This window comes from Micropterus dolomieu, linkage group LG11, assembly GCF_021292245.1.
Source record: "Micropterus dolomieu isolate WLL.071019.BEF.003 ecotype Adirondacks linkage group LG11, ASM2129224v1, whole genome shotgun sequence".
Classification (NCBI taxonomy): Eukaryota; Metazoa; Chordata; class Actinopteri; order Centrarchiformes; family Centrarchidae; genus Micropterus; species Micropterus dolomieu.
Window position 1 is genome coordinate 26,847,244 of NC_060160.1, and position 18,089 is coordinate 26,865,332.

Sequence of the window (18,089 nt, forward strand, 5' to 3'; positions counted from 1 at the left end):
TATACCAGGCAAGCGCTCTTGATGGTGCAGGAGTAGAAATCCCTCAGTATTTGAGGTTATAACCTGAATTTTTAGAGTTACTACTGTTCAATTGATGTCATTGGTGACATTAACAGCGGTGTCCTGGAATGTCATGTAGCGCAGACTGTGGCCTCTAATTGGCCTGACCATTTCCTGACCACTTGTGTCACTAGGGCCATGCATACTTTGACATCAGCAAGACTGTCACTCTACCTGAACACGATTCTGCTCTGTAGCGTTTTTTTTGAATGGCATGTTGCAGTGGTCCAGTGTTTGTTCCCCTTGTGGCGCAGTCAGTATGTTGATAGAAGTCAGCCATAGCCTTCAGAGTTTTCAACTATCAGCTGTGAGGTTTATACCCAGAATGCTGTGCTGAAGAGACCATATGGACATAACAAAATAGATCTAAGATGGTTAATTTCTTCTTTCTAAAATTGGGGTTCTTCTGACTGACCCACTGTGAGCGGGGCTTCAGTAAATCTATTGCATGACAGACACAAAATGGCCACTCCACACACAGATTTATCATAGTCAGCCATGCAGAAATCGGCCAGAAAATCCACACATCATAAATCACGATGTCGCTCTTATTTATTGCAGATTCATTTTCACTACAACCATTACCCTGGTGCCACTGAGGCCTGTCGCAACATTTATGATTTATAAAAAACAATCCATATTATTCATTTGTCAGATCTCTTCAGTCATTAATCATACCCGTATACTTATACCGTCAAACCTCAGTTTCGAACACATCTAGCTTTAGCCTTATAATAACATCTGTGGTGATGTAGATTTCTAAAGTAAGTTTTTGAAATGGCACAAACTGGCAACAGGAAACGCTGGCCAAGTGTAAAGAAGTCTGCCAACAAAATGGCAAGAAATCTAACAAACATCTAGAGATCAACCATACATTTCAATTTATTAGTCTTACAGTCAAGATATTTAGCTGGATCACACAAGTATTTTAACACTTGTGCTAGTTATGTAACACTGACAGAATACTGTTCTTGAAATTGATGAACCAAACCAGAATATTTAAAAAATAATCATAACAAACCTTTAGGTGGAGAACAAGTTATGTCTTAATACATGGCAAATTCTGCTGAAAAGTTGGAGAAAAAAGCACAAATTCAGTTCCTCGGCACCCGGATCATACAGCATCCCCATACCTTCCAAATATAAGGGAGATTTACTGTGGCCATAACTTTTCCTTATGCCACCTCTCCTTCTGACATTTTTATGGATGACCCCTCGCAGGACTCATCCAAGCTCATCCATCAAATGCCGACTCCAAATGGAATGGCTTACGGATGCCATTAAAACCATTATGGGTTGATAACAATCACCTTACTTCATCTTCATTTCAGTAATAAAGAAGTTCTATTCATTCTCAATTTATTTCCATTCCATATTTCAGCAAAATGGCTATGACAAACCTCTCTGGGTGAATGTCATTTTGTATTGACTTTTTATTTTCCGTGTATCACCAAATATATTAAACAAAATATTATATTTGAATATTGGATGTTTGGATCTGGGTATTCATAGACCATAACAAAATAATTAAAAACCTGCTAATATTGATTTGTTTTTCTAGTAAAATTCTGCCTTTCCTCTGCTTTTCTTTTCTACTTACATGCTCCATCTGAAGCAGGGTGTTCTTATTCCAGCTCTGCTGGTAAACTTCCTCATGGATGACCTAGCATGGTTCCTCTGGTACACAGATAAAGCTGTTTTTTCCTCACAGTGGGTTGTAGATGGAGAGACAGGCAGGGATGCACTCTCACCTTAGGGGAGCCATGCTGGAGACAAGATGCAGTTTGACTTTGCCAGGCCAAAAGGTAGATGAGGGAATACAGGAAAAAATAGTTTTTCTTCAGCCACATATTGGTGGGTGTGAATTCTTCTGTCTGACAGTGTTGTTACTTTAATAACAAAATCACAAAAAGTAATCAGTGCTAAACTAGCTTAACTACTTTAACCAACCACTTTTTATTTTTTATTTTTTTACCACAACCATAACAGCATGATGAATCTTCCAAATGTTGAATGCTGTAAAGAGACAGTTTTATCCCTAATGGATTTGATAAAAAAAAATACATGATAAAACTTGCTGCATCAGTGTTCAAAGGTATGTTGTTTTCTAGCAAGTAGGGCACCACTGAAATTGACAGCATGTCTCCTAGCATGGGCGACAGAGTTGTTGCTTAATTGATGCTATTGGAAACAGTCAGAGATTCAAGGCTAGAGACATTCCACAATTAAGTCCAAAACAGTTTTATCCTCTTCCTAAAAAATATTATTATATATTATTATAAAATATATTATATAATATAATATATTATATAGTGCCAGTTCATAACAGAGGTTAACTCATTGCACTTTTCAAATACAGCAGGCCTTCTCTAAAATACAGTATAGTGATGGTGTCTACCTCCTAAACCTAAACTGGGACTTGATTCCACAGGAGAGTAGCTAATATCTAATGCCTCTGGCTCCCATTCTACTTTTGGAGACTCTAAGAACAACAAGTAACCCTGCATTCTGGGAGCGCAGTGTTCTAGTTGCTTAATAAGGTACTATAAGCTCTTTAAGATGTAATGGTGCCTGACCATTAAGGGCTTTGTAGGTGAGGAGAATAATTTTAAATTCTATGCTGGATTTTACAGGGAGCCAGTGCAGAGAAGCTAAACCAGACCAAATATGATCTCTTATCCTGGTTCTTGTCAGTACATGTACCACAGCATTCTGGATCAACAGGAGAGTCTTAAGGGACTCAAAGCAGTCTGATAATAAGGAATTGCAAAAATCCAACCTAGAAGTAACAAATGAATGGACTAGTTTTTCTGTATAATTTTGAAACAGGATGTTTCATGTTGGCCTGATTTGAGCAATGTTACATAGGTGAAAAAAGGCAGTCCTTGCAATTTGTTTTACGTGGGAGTAATGTAAATTACATATTTTTAAATCAGATAATTGCAGATCATCCAAGTTTTTACATCCTTAAGGCACGCTTGAAGTTGAACTGAGTGGTGTCATCTGGCTTGATTGATAGATATAATTAGTGTAGAGTATCATCTGCATAACAATGAAAGTTTTATGGAATGTTTCCTGATAATGTTGCATAGGAAGCATATATAAGGTAAATAGGATTGGTCCAAGCACGGAACCTTGTGGAACTTTATGACTAACTACGGTGTGCATGGAGGATTCATTGTTAACATGTACAAACTGATATCTAATAAAAAAACGACTTTAACTAGCTTAGAGCGGTTTTTTTAACGCCAGTTAAATGTCTCTGTAATAAGATGTGATGGTCAAATGTGTCGTTACTACTGAGGGCTATAGGAAGACATGGCTCTATAGAGCTGTGGCTACTGTGCTGAAAAGAAATCTGGGGTAGTTCTTATTTGTCCATATTAATGCTGAGTAATAAGCTGTTCTGTCATTACAGAGTGCCTTCCTATATGTTTTAAGAGAAAGTGCTGAGACTAACTGCCACCTCTCAGACACTGACCAGTGTCACCACAACATTGCTTTCCAGACACCAATGAGAGTAAACTAATTTATAACACAATGTAAAGCAACCTTTTTAGAACATTAGAAAGAGGAAACTAAAAACCAAACTAGATTAGAATAGTATCTGGCCCTTGAAATATGTCTCTCTACCGTCAGATATAGAAAGCAGAGACAGATCCTAACCAAGTACACTTTTCTCCCTCATCACGTTAGAGTGGCCTATGTTGTGTGGGATGAGTCTTTGAGGAAGTGATGCCTGAGGTGTCTGTGTTAAGGAGATGAAAGCTGTGGCCATTTTGTTTCATTCTTTTTTGTTCTATTCTTTTTTCACATAAAAGCTGCACTAATGCAGATCCTTGTGGTGTCTTGGTGGCTGATAGATTGTGTTGTGGCTGAGCCCACAGTCTAGTATTTTCACTTAAGCGACAGTCAGTTAATTGATGATGATCTCACAGATAACTCCTGACTGGACCATTTTTCTTTGATATCCCTCAGCTCTGCTGGGCCTTTCCTCTCTTTCTTTCAGCTCTTCTTTGTTTCTCTCCGGTATTTCTCCTTTCTCTTTTACCAAGATGGCAAATACAGTCAGTATCCTGGCTTCTCTCTGTGGCTTCCTTCCAATTTTTGGTTCTCTCAGTCTCATCACAAGCATAACCACTGTGTCACAAGCCAGCTGTTTGACAGGAAATGGCAATTTCACTGGCAAGATTAGGCTTTTGATGTTGTTAGATGATAGCTGCATTATCTGTGGTATCGTCTCACTTCTCCTATTGCCTGCATTCCTCTCTGCACATGTTGAATATTTCTGAAGGTTCTTATTTTCTGACAGGGTGGCTCTGCTTATTTGTCAGGGAGGTCTTAAATTCTACTGATTATTACTTGATCAATGCTTATTTTTAATGACAACCCAGTACCTTCAGAGTTAGCCAAAAAAATATGAAAGAAAAATCACTTTCACCTTTTGACTTGGTAAAATTTAGGATTAACAAAAATGATGGTTTCTAAACCGAATTGAAGCCATGATGCTAAGTTTAATATTCAAACCTATACTACTATGTTTTTATTATTCTACTCTTCATTTAATATAAATATTGTAGATGTCTTGGGTAACTTTTGGTTGAATGTTAACCCCTAATTTTAATCTGTCATGCTCTCTGACTCAAAATATACTGTTCCCAACACCTGTCCTCTTTTTTTCTTCTCACCACAGCAAGGGAGGAGAATGTAGCCACTTTCCGGGGCTCAGAATACTTCTGCTACGATCTCTCCCAGAACCCCATCCAGAGCAGCAGCGATGAGATTACGCTCTCCTTCAAGACATGGCAGCGCAACGGCCTTATCCTTCACACCGGCAAGTCAGCTGACTACGTCAACCTGGCGCTGAAGGACGGCGCTGTCTCACTTGTTATCAACCTGGGCTCTGGGGCCTTTGAAGCCATTGTGGAGCCAGTCAATGGGAAGTTTAACGACAACTCGTGGCATGATGTCAAAGTGACACGCAACCTCCGGCAGGTAAAGCACAGATGTGGGGTGGATTGTGTGAAGAAATGTATATTGTGGTTAGTTCTTAAATCTTATCTTAATGAATGGTATTGATGATGATGTATACAAGTTAAGTTCAAACATGCTAGCTAGCTGGTAGCATGCTGTTAGCCAGCCACAACAGCCTGCTAAGCTTACTGGCTTGGTTAAATATTCTGTATGGAGCCGTTTAGATACACAGAGCAGTGTATAGAATTGGATGGCGTTCCACAGCCAATATAATAGCTTCCTTCATTTTGGAGACTCAGCTGACCATTCCCTCAAAGGTTCCTTTGTGTGTCCAAGTTCACCACAGTTGAACCTAAAGCTAAAAGTTCTGCATGGATCTATTTTGAATCCATCAATGAATTCACTGATTGTGGCGCTTCCAATGAAATGAACAGATTTCAATCTAAAATGTAGCTGTAAGAAATTCTGTGAAAGTGTTACCATCATCATCTTATGGGATCTTTATGTACGATAGTGAAACCCAAATGTTTTAAATTGATAGCTCTCTATATAGCTCACCATTTGGACCACTGTGCAAAGCAGTTTATTGCAGCAAATGATTTTGGTGTTATGCTGTTTAAACTGAATTTTCTTTCTGAATCTAATTACATATATCTATATTTCTTACTGGCTTTTAATTGTTTCTAGGTCTGATTTTCTCACTGTCTGTCATCTTAACTCTTTCTCTATTGTCATGACATTGCTGCACATTAAAAGGCTCTTTCCTTTATCTCTTTCCATTTGTTCTTCCTACTGCTATATCTTTCTGTGGACAGACGTTTTATGGGGTGATCAGAGGGAGAGGCTCTAGTCACCCAAGACCTCTGCTAATTACCTAAGTGCAAATGAAAGGTTTGAAAAAATAGCAGATAAAACATAAAAAGTAACCTAAACTGACTGTTGACTTTAGTTAAGGTTGTAATCTTTTCTAAATTTCAGTCCTGGTTGGTTTGATGACAGGCTACAAGTGGTAACAGCAAGTGCAGATTAATATTACAGCAAGCAGCTACTTTGTCAGGAATACAAAAGGGGAACAGCTGGTTTATCTGTTTACAGTGCAGTCAAACAAACTCACATTGGTTGAATAAAAAGTAATTCAATAATAATTGCAACCACGATCTAATTCTATGCAGCACACGATTCAGCAGATTTTTACACAACAGCAGGTCCCAGTAAAAGGAGTAGTTCCTGAGCAGTTGGAGGTCGCCTGCAGCTCATTTTCTAACCGCTAACCGTGGCTGCTCCTGACTCTTCCGCTACTCACAGACAGACTTACAACTCGTCCACTGACAAAAAATGACCAAAGATGTCTTGTTTTGTTAGATCCCGATCAGCGCTTACCTCGGTGACCAATCCATTGTGTTTCCTGGGACTGCTTCACAACAGAAGCCACCTTGTATTGACAGATGGATGCTTTTAATGCGAAGCAGCAGCAGTAGGAAACAGTGCGTTAGCATTTGCACTAACTTAATCCAGCTCTGATACAGCAGTAGCGGAGTAAACACAGTGAGGCTGATATCAATGAGATCAAATTACAAAGAGTAACAATGGATTACATACTGCTTTGTTTCCTATCAATCCCTCATGTTTAGGTAGTCAATTTCAATCATGTATGGGAAATGCAGATTCTCTTAGTTAAAATGAAAACTGCCGTTTTGGCCCTGATCCCGATCTGAGTCCTTTGATATCAAGTATCTGCCAAAATCAAGTCTGAACCGATATGATATTTACCTAGATGAGACAGGATAGAAATTAGTTTATCTGCAAATGACTTTTGGTGCCAAAAAAGCTTGTATTAGGCACAATGACATATAGACAGATAACAGCTGTAACCTTCTAAATTTGGCACACCTTGTCTTTTACAAGGTACTTGTTCCAAATACTTGAGATCCTGGCACCAAGACCAGAGTTTATCGAGACCAAGACAAGACCACGTCTTTTAGGGGCTGAGACCAAGTCGAGACCAAGACCGAGGGAGGGTGAGACCGAATCAAGACCAATACCAGTTCCCCAAACTATATGAAACACAATAAAATGTGGAACGAGATCATAGGTACTTATCAAATTGACCTAAAAGATCCACATTCCCAAAACACCCATATACAAACACTAACAGCTGAAATCAACGTAAACATCTTTATTAAACACTCCTTTTCTGACCTTACCATCGTGGGGAGGGGGGACAGTCATTAATGGGAACAACACAATTTTAATTAGGGTTATTATTGGTTTCATTTGAAGCAATAAGTTTTACATCCGATCAAAGTTAGGATGTTAACAAATAAATCAGACGATGCACAAGCAATTTATTGATATTCCCAAAGTTATGGTCTTGACTGGTCTTGAAATAAAATCCCGATTCCCCAATGACCGAGACAAGACCGAGTACAAATGCGGTTGAGTTGAGTATGCAGAACGTCTTTGCTAGTGGGAAGTAAGTTTACCAAATCTGTGTATTTTGCTAATCCAGGTGTCATAACTCACATCGTTGCAACCAAGTAATTTTTACATTTACATACTCATCATGTGCAATCAACATTCTGCACTGTAGAACCCAGCAGTAAAGAAGAGCAGCTGTACAACATTGGCAAGTTTTAGTGTACAAAACACAGTAGAGTGAAGAAAGGATAAATATGCCTTGATCAGCAAGGAACTTCATTACAAGGGACATTTCCTTTCAAGTGCTTTTGAGCAAGACACCACAGATGTAAGAACCTCTGTAAAATGACAAACATCTTTGAATGTTTTTGGGAAACAAGGCCAAGTATGCCCTGATTTCTATTCCAATCCTCTGTTTCTACCTCCTACCTACCTACCCTATCTACTCTAAGTATTTCTTACTAACATGTGTACTAACTCCCTCAATTTTCACCATTTTGTTTTCATTTGATTTGCTTTAATTTATTAAAAAACACTTCTATGAATTCGTTTCTCACCCACCCCACCTTTCTACAAAGCAAACAGCCATTGGATACGCTATGGTAAACACACTGCATTGTATGGTAGATATCATTCTTTTTGTCATTTTTTTTGTTTTCTGTGTGCTTCTTCCCTTCTTTCACTTCTGTGCATCGAGATACCATTTCCCAAAAATCAAGAAATTGGTTTTGTATTTCTCAGCTTTCATGTTGGTTTTACTTTTCTTGTCCCTCTATCCATTCTCCTGGGTCATTTCTGCTTTCCTTTTTAATCTCTTCTGCTTCATTACAGATTTTCCTATTAAATGGTTTTTCATGGTAATATTGTGGAAACTGTTAGGAGAGTACAAGAACCAAAAAAGAAAGAAAAAACCCACAGTGGAACTCTTAACTTGTGTCCTATTCACTATGTGTATGAAAAGATAAGAAAACTGGATTCTAATTGGTCTTGAAATTTCTTGAATATTTGGACATTTTGAAAGTCTAAAATACTTAACTAAGAACTAAGAACAGAGGATAATTTTTTGGGTCAGAGTACAAATACTCAATCAAGCATCCCAAGTTTTAGAAGTAGTATTATCACGTATCAAAAGTGAAAGTACTTACCATATAGTATAGACCCTTTTAGCTTTGTATTATTTGCGTCGTATTATAGGGGAGACTGGTATGGTTGTAACACTTTTTGTTTCAGGAACTAAAACTTGCTGATTTTTTTAGCTAGAGTTCTAAAACCTTTATACAAATACCCACATTTGTTCACTACACATGGCACCAATTCAGTCATCTACAAGATATGACAGACCTCGTGAGTTGAACAATGTTTCTCTCTCACTGTAACAGACTTTGTCTGATGACTCACACACATGCATGTGTATGTAAATCTAACCTATAGATTAACCTTAATTAACAGTATACTTAATAAATACTACAATGTACTTAATTAAAGAAAATCTTTGTACATCCTTAAGTCTAACAAAAAAGAGGCGTGTGTCTGTGTGTGTCAGTGTGTGTAAATGTCACAGTCAGTGCTTGAAGTTGGCCGGTACTCACCGGTACTCTGTACACATACGCCGTACAAGCACTTCTATATTTTACTCTTTGGCGTACTGGGACATTTTCATGTGCACCAGAATTTCTCACAAGCTGCCTGTACACTTCTCTGCCCTCTCCACCGGCGGAGACGTAAGGAAACGATTGCGAGCCGATGCACAAGCCAACATGTGAACGACATTGCTGGTAACCCTGGAGTGCCGGCTTGGTGGGCCCAGATACTGTAAAGGGCACTCTGTAAAATATTAAAATCAAGAAAGTCCCTAGTGAATATAGAGCACTTTTAAAAGAAGTGTTACAACCCACCCCACCCCTGTCAGCCATGTTTAGCTAGCTGTTTTAGCATAGTGGTTTGAAATTAGAAAGGAAAAAAGCATCACATTTTGCCTAAGAAAGTACATTTCAATCTAATATACAGTAAGTGAAAGAATTTTATCTGCAACAGTATAGATACTAAAAGAAATATAGTCTCGGTCAGAAAATTTACTTTCTGACCTCAAAATCAGTTTTTTCTATATATATTCTGAATGTACATGTTTTCTGACTTGATGACCACCATGCCTAATCGCGGAGGAAGTAGGTAAATATGATGATCACATAACTTATCTCCAATTGGTGGAATTGGTTTTGTTACAACTCTCCCCATGTTACAACCATACCCAGTCTCCCCTAAACTGTATATGCAGTATTAATGTATTATTATTACTGTCAAAATTAACAAAACAAGAAACATTTTAACGTCGAGGAGATTGTTATTACGTTATGTAGTACTTTATGTTTATAAACGGATCAAATGTTTTGAAGAGCAACAACAAATAAATGTAGTAGTAAGAAGAAGCATAAAATGAAATACTCAAGTCCAAGTACATAAATATTATACACTACATAAATGAACGTACATAGTACTTTATTTTACTCTGTTATTTTCCACATCTGCTTGTCAATTTCTTGTCAAAGGTCTGAGGTTTCGTCATCATTGGGTTTTCACTACTTTACATTATTCCCAGACTGATGCCCTGCAGTGTGGGTCTTTACTCTGTCGTATGTCCTGCATGTTTGCGTTACATTTTGTGTGACTTGCCACTAGCTCCTCCTTCCTGTCTGTTGGTTTGTGAGTGGTTTTTTTTGTCTGCTCCTGCATGTTGCTTCTGTTACAACACACACACACACACACACACACACACACACGAAGATGAATATCATTGCATGTTTGTCGGTGTCTGGAGCTAAATTCACCCAGTTAACATCTTTGTTTTGACATTTTACTAAACCTTCATACCTATCAATAGTTTCAACACCCACATGTACCATCTACTAACTCACATCAAAAATAAAGAAAATTGTGGGCTGGCAGATTTTCTTTATATCTGTCTTCTTTAATCCATAACACAGGTAAAACCATCACCAAGTCTGGTATTTATAGTTCATATATAGTATAATTTGAGTATAATACGTGAGTGACCTCAAAAACAACACTGTAGGCTTCTTCTTCTTCTTCTTCTGTCCTTTAAAATCCAAGGAAAACATTCTGTTGTCCCCCTCACTGTTCACTCCTCATTGTCAGGTGACAATATCAGTGGATGGGATTCTGACCACCACGGGTTACACCCAGGAAGACTACACCATGCTGGGCTCTGATGACTTCTTCTATGTGGGTGGAAGCCCTAGCACCGCTGACCTGCCGGGATCTCCAGTGAGCAACAACTTCATGGGCTGTCTCAAGGAGGTAAAATATCGGATCCATTGTTTACATTTAGTGAAATGTGGTGCTGTAGTGAATATTGCTTGCTAAACAGCTCTTTTTCATTTTGAATTGGGAATGTTTAGATGTGTTTATATTATATAATTTTTCAATCAATTACCATTTAAATATAAGGTATTACTTTTTCCGCTAGATCTTTTTTTTTCCCCGATGAAAATGTTCATGCTACGAAAGTGTGCTATGCTGAGCCAGTATCTGCAATCATATCTTTATTTAGCCATGTTGTGTAGATCTAAACAAGGGGCCCCTCTGGTAACAAAAAGGGCCTTATGGAGGTGAGGGTTTGAAAGGAGTCCCACTATAAGAACCATGAGTGTTGGCGTGAAGTTAAGCTGCTGTGCCTTGTGCGTAAATGCACACGACATCTCTCTTAATGGGGAGACACTTTACCCTATTCACCTACCCAGAAATTCATAAAACGTGATTATCTCATACCCTTTTCCAAGGTAAATGGTAGGTCCACCTCCCAAAACTCTGCCCGCAAACAGTGGTGCACTCAGTTATTGCCCGCACAATGTCTTCATGTGTTTCCCCAAGCGTGGAACAGTTTTTCAAGTTGAAATGAGGGTTGCAACATTGTAATCAGCTGCGTCAGCATGGTCCTAAAGCCTTCATTTAAGTTGATCGTGTTATCAATGGTCTTTATTAAAATATTTTATTGACTATAGCATACATATAATTACAGACTTCGGGACCCCGGTGACCTCTTAGCTGGTTACGGCCATGTGTACTACTACATATGTTTTAGCATTTCCTCATTAAAAAGGGAGTGATACATAGCAACCCACATCCCCATGTAATATTATGGTACAAAATGCCTCTTTTTTGTTACCGTTTCTACCTGCCCATCATGATTTATGACTTGTGTTTGCAGTTCTGGCTAATGCTCTTTGTGACACCAGATCAGATAAATGAACACATAAGGTTCAGTAGTGCAGCACGACCTGCTCTTAGCGGAATATACTTTGTTTTCTTTTTCCTCACTGGGTCTGTGTAGTGCTGATGATGCATGATGAGGTTACCAAAACTGTCCAAAACTATCAATGTCCGTCAGTCCAAATGACTTCATGTTAATACCACTTGGTTTGTTTGTCAGTGTAAACACAAACCAGACCAGAACCTAAAGACAATAATGGATAATTTATTTTCCTTTGGTCCAGAACAAATGAATGGAACCACAGTGAGAAAGCGACCTAAACCACAGCTATCAAGCTATACCACAGAATCAACTGTGCTCCATACCCATCTTGTAGTTCCTCAGTAGCTCAGGGTGTAAACCTTTATTATTATAAAATAATTATTAATCATTATTATAATTATTATAAAATTTATTTATAATTTTACAATAATTATAATATTATAAATTTTAAATGTATTTTAAAATTTGTTATTTAAATAAAATACAGTGAACATGAGAAAGTTGGCGTGTGTGACCATGTGGATGGCTCGTCAGTCAAAAATGGTGGAAGCTTAAGCAAAGGTTCGAGACCCAAAATGACAGAGACCTCCTCCTGTCTTCACCAAAATGGCGTGGAACACAGCTGGAGTTTAGGCCACAGCTATGGGTCTCAGATGTGTAATGTGAGTTGAGTGTGTGTGTGTGTGTGTGTGTGTGTCTGTAGGCTAGTATAAGAAAAGAGAAATAGGCACACAAAGCAAGGTCTATAAGATCCAGGTTGCCACGGCTAGGTAAAATGTAAGTAACAGGTAAAAATACAAAAATTGTCACTTATCACACAGAAACCTGTAATGTTATGTTGTCTATAACAAACACGACAAAAGAAAACAGTCCACCGCATTAAGGTCTTCACCTGGGGAAATAAAGTTCAGTGCTGAAATGGGATTAGGGTTACTTCCTGTGGCAACGGCAGTTACAGTGGAAAGGCAAGGAGAAAATGGTGTGCTCTCTCTTTTTGGGTATAGTGACGTCATGGCAGCACCACAGGAGGCTCCGGCACTCCTGTGAGGTTTTGCCCAGTAAAAATACAGTATTTGAGTTCCTTTTAAAGACCAGAGGGGCTTTCAGGCTGTTTATTTGTTCAAGGCTTCTGGCTTCACATGCAGACCGCTTTGTTAAGGTCTTTTCAATGACACATTTCAAAAGTGCTTAGCACTTAACATACCAAACCGTTCAACAACATTCAGTGCTTCCACTTTAACTGACATTTCAACTGCTATCAGCAGTCATCCAGTTTCCACATTACATATTAACCCACATTTCAAATCATCTTGGCCTTCAAATTATGCTTCAGCTGCTCTGACTAAACTCCAGACACTTTCTATTCAACCCTTTTCAGTGCTGACATTTCAACTCCTTACAGTGCTTGCACCTTATCTGCTTTTTGTTTTATCATTACAACTTCAAATAACACCACTGTTTTCAGTGGTTATGCTTAAAACAGTAACAGATGTCAACTGCTCTCAGCACTTTCACTTCATACTGCTTTCATCGCTTACACATCAGCTGACACTTCAACTCTTTTGAGTACATCACTAGCTAAACTGTTTCTATGCAACAATCAAAGGAGAAATCAGAATCAGAAATACTAAGATACTAAACATAATACAATTAACTTTTTCAGAAAAACATTGCATATTTACATGTTATATTTTATGTTATTCATGTATTTACATATATTTCTATACAAATAGAACAATAAACCTATTTTTGGCTGTTTTCATTTTGCTTGACCTTCCTACTGCCATTAAATCTCATTGGAGCCTTCAGAAGAACAATTTCAGGGTGTAAGAATTGCTCCATTTAGTTAACCCGTACACATAAACACACACACACAAATATGCTGTTCCCTCAAGCTGATGATGTCATATTTTAGCACTTGTTTGGAGCCAGTCGCTGCAGCATGGCAGCAAGAACCCGGCTTTCTCTGACACACACAGAGTACACAGCATCATACGAGCCGCAGGGAGATGGAGGAAGTGGCGCAGTAGCCATTTAATCCCCCCCTGGCCTACTTCCTGCTCTGTGCCATACTGGGGAGGTTTGCAATTCCCTGTACCACCCACCCTTGCGCACGCACGCACACACACACACACACACACACACACACACACACACACACACACACACACACACACACACACGTCCAGATACAAATAGAAACACACACAAGATGCACATAAGGTTTGAGTCCCTTATTTCCTCATCACGAAACACAGAGATATGAAGGATAAAGGTGATATGTCACATAACAAATATCACACACACACACACACACACACACACACACACACACACACACACACACAAACTAATAATGTCTAAAGCAACTCAACCTAATATCTGTGCATAAGCACAGCACTTTATTTACAATATTTCAGTGTTGATTTATGAACTCAGTAATCTGCAGGTCAAGCAGCACAGGGAAATGAAAACAGTGCATTCATCATTTTCAAATAAATAAAGGTTTGTTACGGTCATCAAATGATCAAATAAATCATATTTGGGGTGGGGGTGTGGATGGGATTAAAGTAAAGTGTAACTGGATTATTTTGCTCAAAACTAGTAGTTGGTTGGGTTATAACACAAAGATACTGTCTGTTAATGTCTCAAAAATATAAATATTTGTATTTACATTGAAACTGGATCTTGCCTGTATGCACAGAATTTATTGGAACAGCCTTTTTGTATTAAACAGTAGACGTTTAGCTGCTCAGAAATATACAAAATAATATATTTGAACCAAACAGAAAGTTCTGAGTACAAGGCAAGATCTAAAATTACTTTACATATGATTTATAAGCATAATTATGGAATTAATTCAAGATGGACATAGGTACAGTAGACAGTCAGTTGTAAAGCCATAATATCAAAGCTTCAAAATCTGAATCTGCCTTTTGTTCTCCACAGCATCAAATAATACACACATGCACAGGCATTCATTTTTGCACTGGTCACAAACACACTGTGAGACTGTCATCATACGGTCTCCCTCATACAGTCACACACATTCTGCCCACCTCCTAATCACAGGCCCACCCACCCACACATGTGCAGCACCCACCATCTCCCTCTGTCTGCTGTCCTGCACTCTGTGGTTCTCCACTCCCTGCCATTAAGGCTAATTTGCCTGCTGCCAATGCTCTTGTCCTCGCCATCTACAGAGCGGCATTATGGATAAATGTTTTGTTACCATGGCACCAGGTACTGGTCGCCGTCGGTAGCCCCCATGGCTGCTGGCCCATGATTATTATGCCTTTCATAAGCCAGCAATTACAGAGAAAGCCTACATCTCAAAACCTACAAAATACATAATAGCCTACAATAACACATAATTGCTATAATTGTCATTGTCATTACACCTCCATCATCCACTCAAATGGAGCCTTCTGGCTATACCTGTATACTGTAGCCAAAGAAACACAAAAGACGAGTTTACAGACTGATCACTGAGGATGAGCAAAACAGCACTGACTGCTGTTCTCAGTTTCCTCCAGTGGCAGTGATTTGTTACTGTATTTAAATGTTTTTCCATCATTTAAACCACTATTAAGCTTTCTGATTTCTCTTCCACTAAAAAGGTTTCCCAAAAGCAGTTTAATTTCATAAACGCTAACTTTTGATCTCAGCGAGGGGGAGTCTCTGGTACCTAGTCATGCAGTGGTGGCATTCCACCAAGTGCATTTACTCAAGTACTGTGCTCACAATGTCCAGCTCCTTGTCCCAAAGACATTATGATTAATGGACGAAGCCACTCCGTGGGTTTGAATGGAGGGCAGTGAAGCCAATTTTTGTACTATGTAGTACTACTTCATGGCTACTTCCTATTGGCACCAGGGTCTACTGCGCATGATCGTGCAGCATAAGATGCTGCTTAGTGATGTAGAGCAACGGCAGAAACACCGTATTCGTGGTAGCTGCGTGTCTGACTTGGATTGTGAGTTTAATGCTTTGTTCCAGGCAACTCGGAACTGGGAAATTTCCGACCTCCAACTAGAAAAACGCCACTTGAAGTCTGATTTCCTACTTAGAAAAAATATCTACCCCGACTTCGCGAGTAGCAGCTGAATTACGTCACAAAACAATGTCTGCGCCCCTGGAAGCACACTCTGTAAATGGTAAACTAAACTAAACTAAAAACTAAACTAAAAAGCAACAAAAAGTACATTTGCTTGTATTTAAATTAAAATAATACATACAGTCATATAGTAAAACCTGTTCTGGATGTACATTGATATAGAAATACGTTGGGCCTATTAGGTAGCTGGCTACAGTAAAGACTCTCATAAAGTCATCTTCTCTGCATAAAAGTTTTTGTTAAAAATACCAAAACATTAGGAAATGTAACCTACAACACTGACTGACTTGAGGGTTACCAACTGATGTAGCTAGAGGGGTATACAGAACTAGAAAGATGCTATTTATGTCAGTTGTTTGCATTAAAACTGCCATACTTTTAATTAACACCTAAAACATTGCTGAGGGTGCAAGTGTGTGTACACTTTGTCACGGTCAGCCATGGTTTTCGTTCACTTTTGGCGTCATGCACCACCATGCACCTGGAACGCTTTGATGTCAGAAGTCGGATATTTCAACTTGGAAATGTCCCAGTTCCCGAGCAGTGTGGAACGTGGCATAATTATCTGACTTGCCAAATACCAACGTAGCGTCACTAATTGCCAGTATTTGTTATCTAAACAATACGGTTACGTCTCTCATGTGCGACGGGATGTCGCAGGGTCATGACGTCTATTTTGGGCCAACATGGAACCCTCCATGCAGGCTTTGGCCAGCTTCACTGTTTGAACTCTCGCTTACCCCCTTGCTCTGTCTGTCTCTTCAGCCACAGCTCCACTTTCCTAGGCCCCTTAAATATGTTATGACAGCTCAGAAGGGGAAAGGGAAGCAACATAAACCAGATGGGTTTTGGTATATTAAAGTTATTAATTTTTACAGAGAGTTTAACAAAAGCAACCAAAAGAAAGGGGCAAGTGGGTTCTGCGTAAACAATTGAAAACAATATAACAAAAGGAGACCTCTAGAAACGAGATTACTAACAAACAGCTAAAACAAAAGCAGGTGTGCTGCTCCAATCGGCATCCTCGGACGACAAGCAGGACATCGCTGGCAGTGGCCAGACCGATCTTCAGCAAGGAGCCACACCGCCTGATTAGTAATATCACAGTTAAACACATACAAAAAGCGGCAGCCGTAACAAATGTTATTCTTTCCCTGACCACCAGATGCCCTCTGACTTTTCGCCTGTCGTTCCAGATCCGGCCACTCACATCTTCCTTTGCAATCGCCTCATTCCCTCACTCATCAGCCACCGGTTCACCTTTTTTGTTCCTTTCTCAGTTTGACCTAGTTAGTTGCTATATTCTTGTCTTACCTTGTGTTTTGATTTTGAGCTTCTGTGATCTGTGAGTCATCCAGTTGCTTCTGTCTGCATTTGGGTCCAATCCTGCATTTTTCCGACAGTAGGCTACTTAAGTAAAACTGAGGTACTTTTACTTTACTTGAGTATTTCTTTTCAGTGTTGCTTCTACTGTACTACTTCTCCGCTACTCTCCAGAGGGAAATGCTGCACTTTCTCCTCTATATTTATTTTACAGCTATAGTTACTTGTTATATATTTTACAATGTACTATCCAAAATTACTTCGATTTACAAAAGATACAAGCTTATAAAATATTATGCACAACTACCTAAGTTGTTACCTCTAGTTGTTAGAGGTAGTTAAATCTAGCTTCATTTTGACCACGTGCACTGCTGCATAATGAGTAAGTTTGCTTCTGATACTTGATGTAAATTTTACTTTTTGGGTAAAGTCAACGAGCTGCAAACATATTCCTGATGTATTATAAAGTTCTTATGGTGAAAGTGCCAGCAAACAGTTGCGGGGTTTTTCCTGCATAGATAAATTTCCAGTGCCAAAATGCTAAGAAAAAAAATAGCAATTTATCAAACAAATGTTGAGCAAGCAGAACATAAACTTAAATATGATGTCTTTGACTTCCAGCAGTCATCTCTCCTCCCATCCATTGCCGCTGTATTTTACACATGCAGCTGGCGCTGGATTTATAAACCAGCGGAGCGTTCAGTTGCAGTCAAACCAACGTTGGTTTGACTGCAACTGAACGCTCCGCTACAAAGATTTCGCTAATGGGAGATATGACTCTGCACCCCTCGCATTAACCAAACTAGAATTTCCACAAGTGAGAAAGCATCTGACGCAACAATCTCATGTTGTGTGCTACAAATATATAAGGATAACTGGTATCCGTCTGGCTATTAATGGCTAGACAGCCAGCGGGGCCTTCAAACT

The 18,089-nt window shown here is 39.0% G+C and overlaps 1 protein-coding gene across 1 annotated transcript in view; it reads left to right on the plus strand.

The window, feature by feature from the left end:
- Positions 1–18,089, plus strand: part of nrxn3a (neurexin 3a) — a 198,669-nt gene that overhangs the window by 84,025 nt on the left and 96,555 nt on the right. The window contains exons 5-6 of the mRNA XM_046062612.1: positions 4,754–5,055; positions 10,606–10,767. Of these exons, the coding sequence (XP_045918568.1) occupies positions 4,754–5,055; positions 10,606–10,767 (464 nt within the window). The remainder of the gene's footprint in view (positions 1–4,753; positions 5,056–10,605; positions 10,768–18,089) is intronic.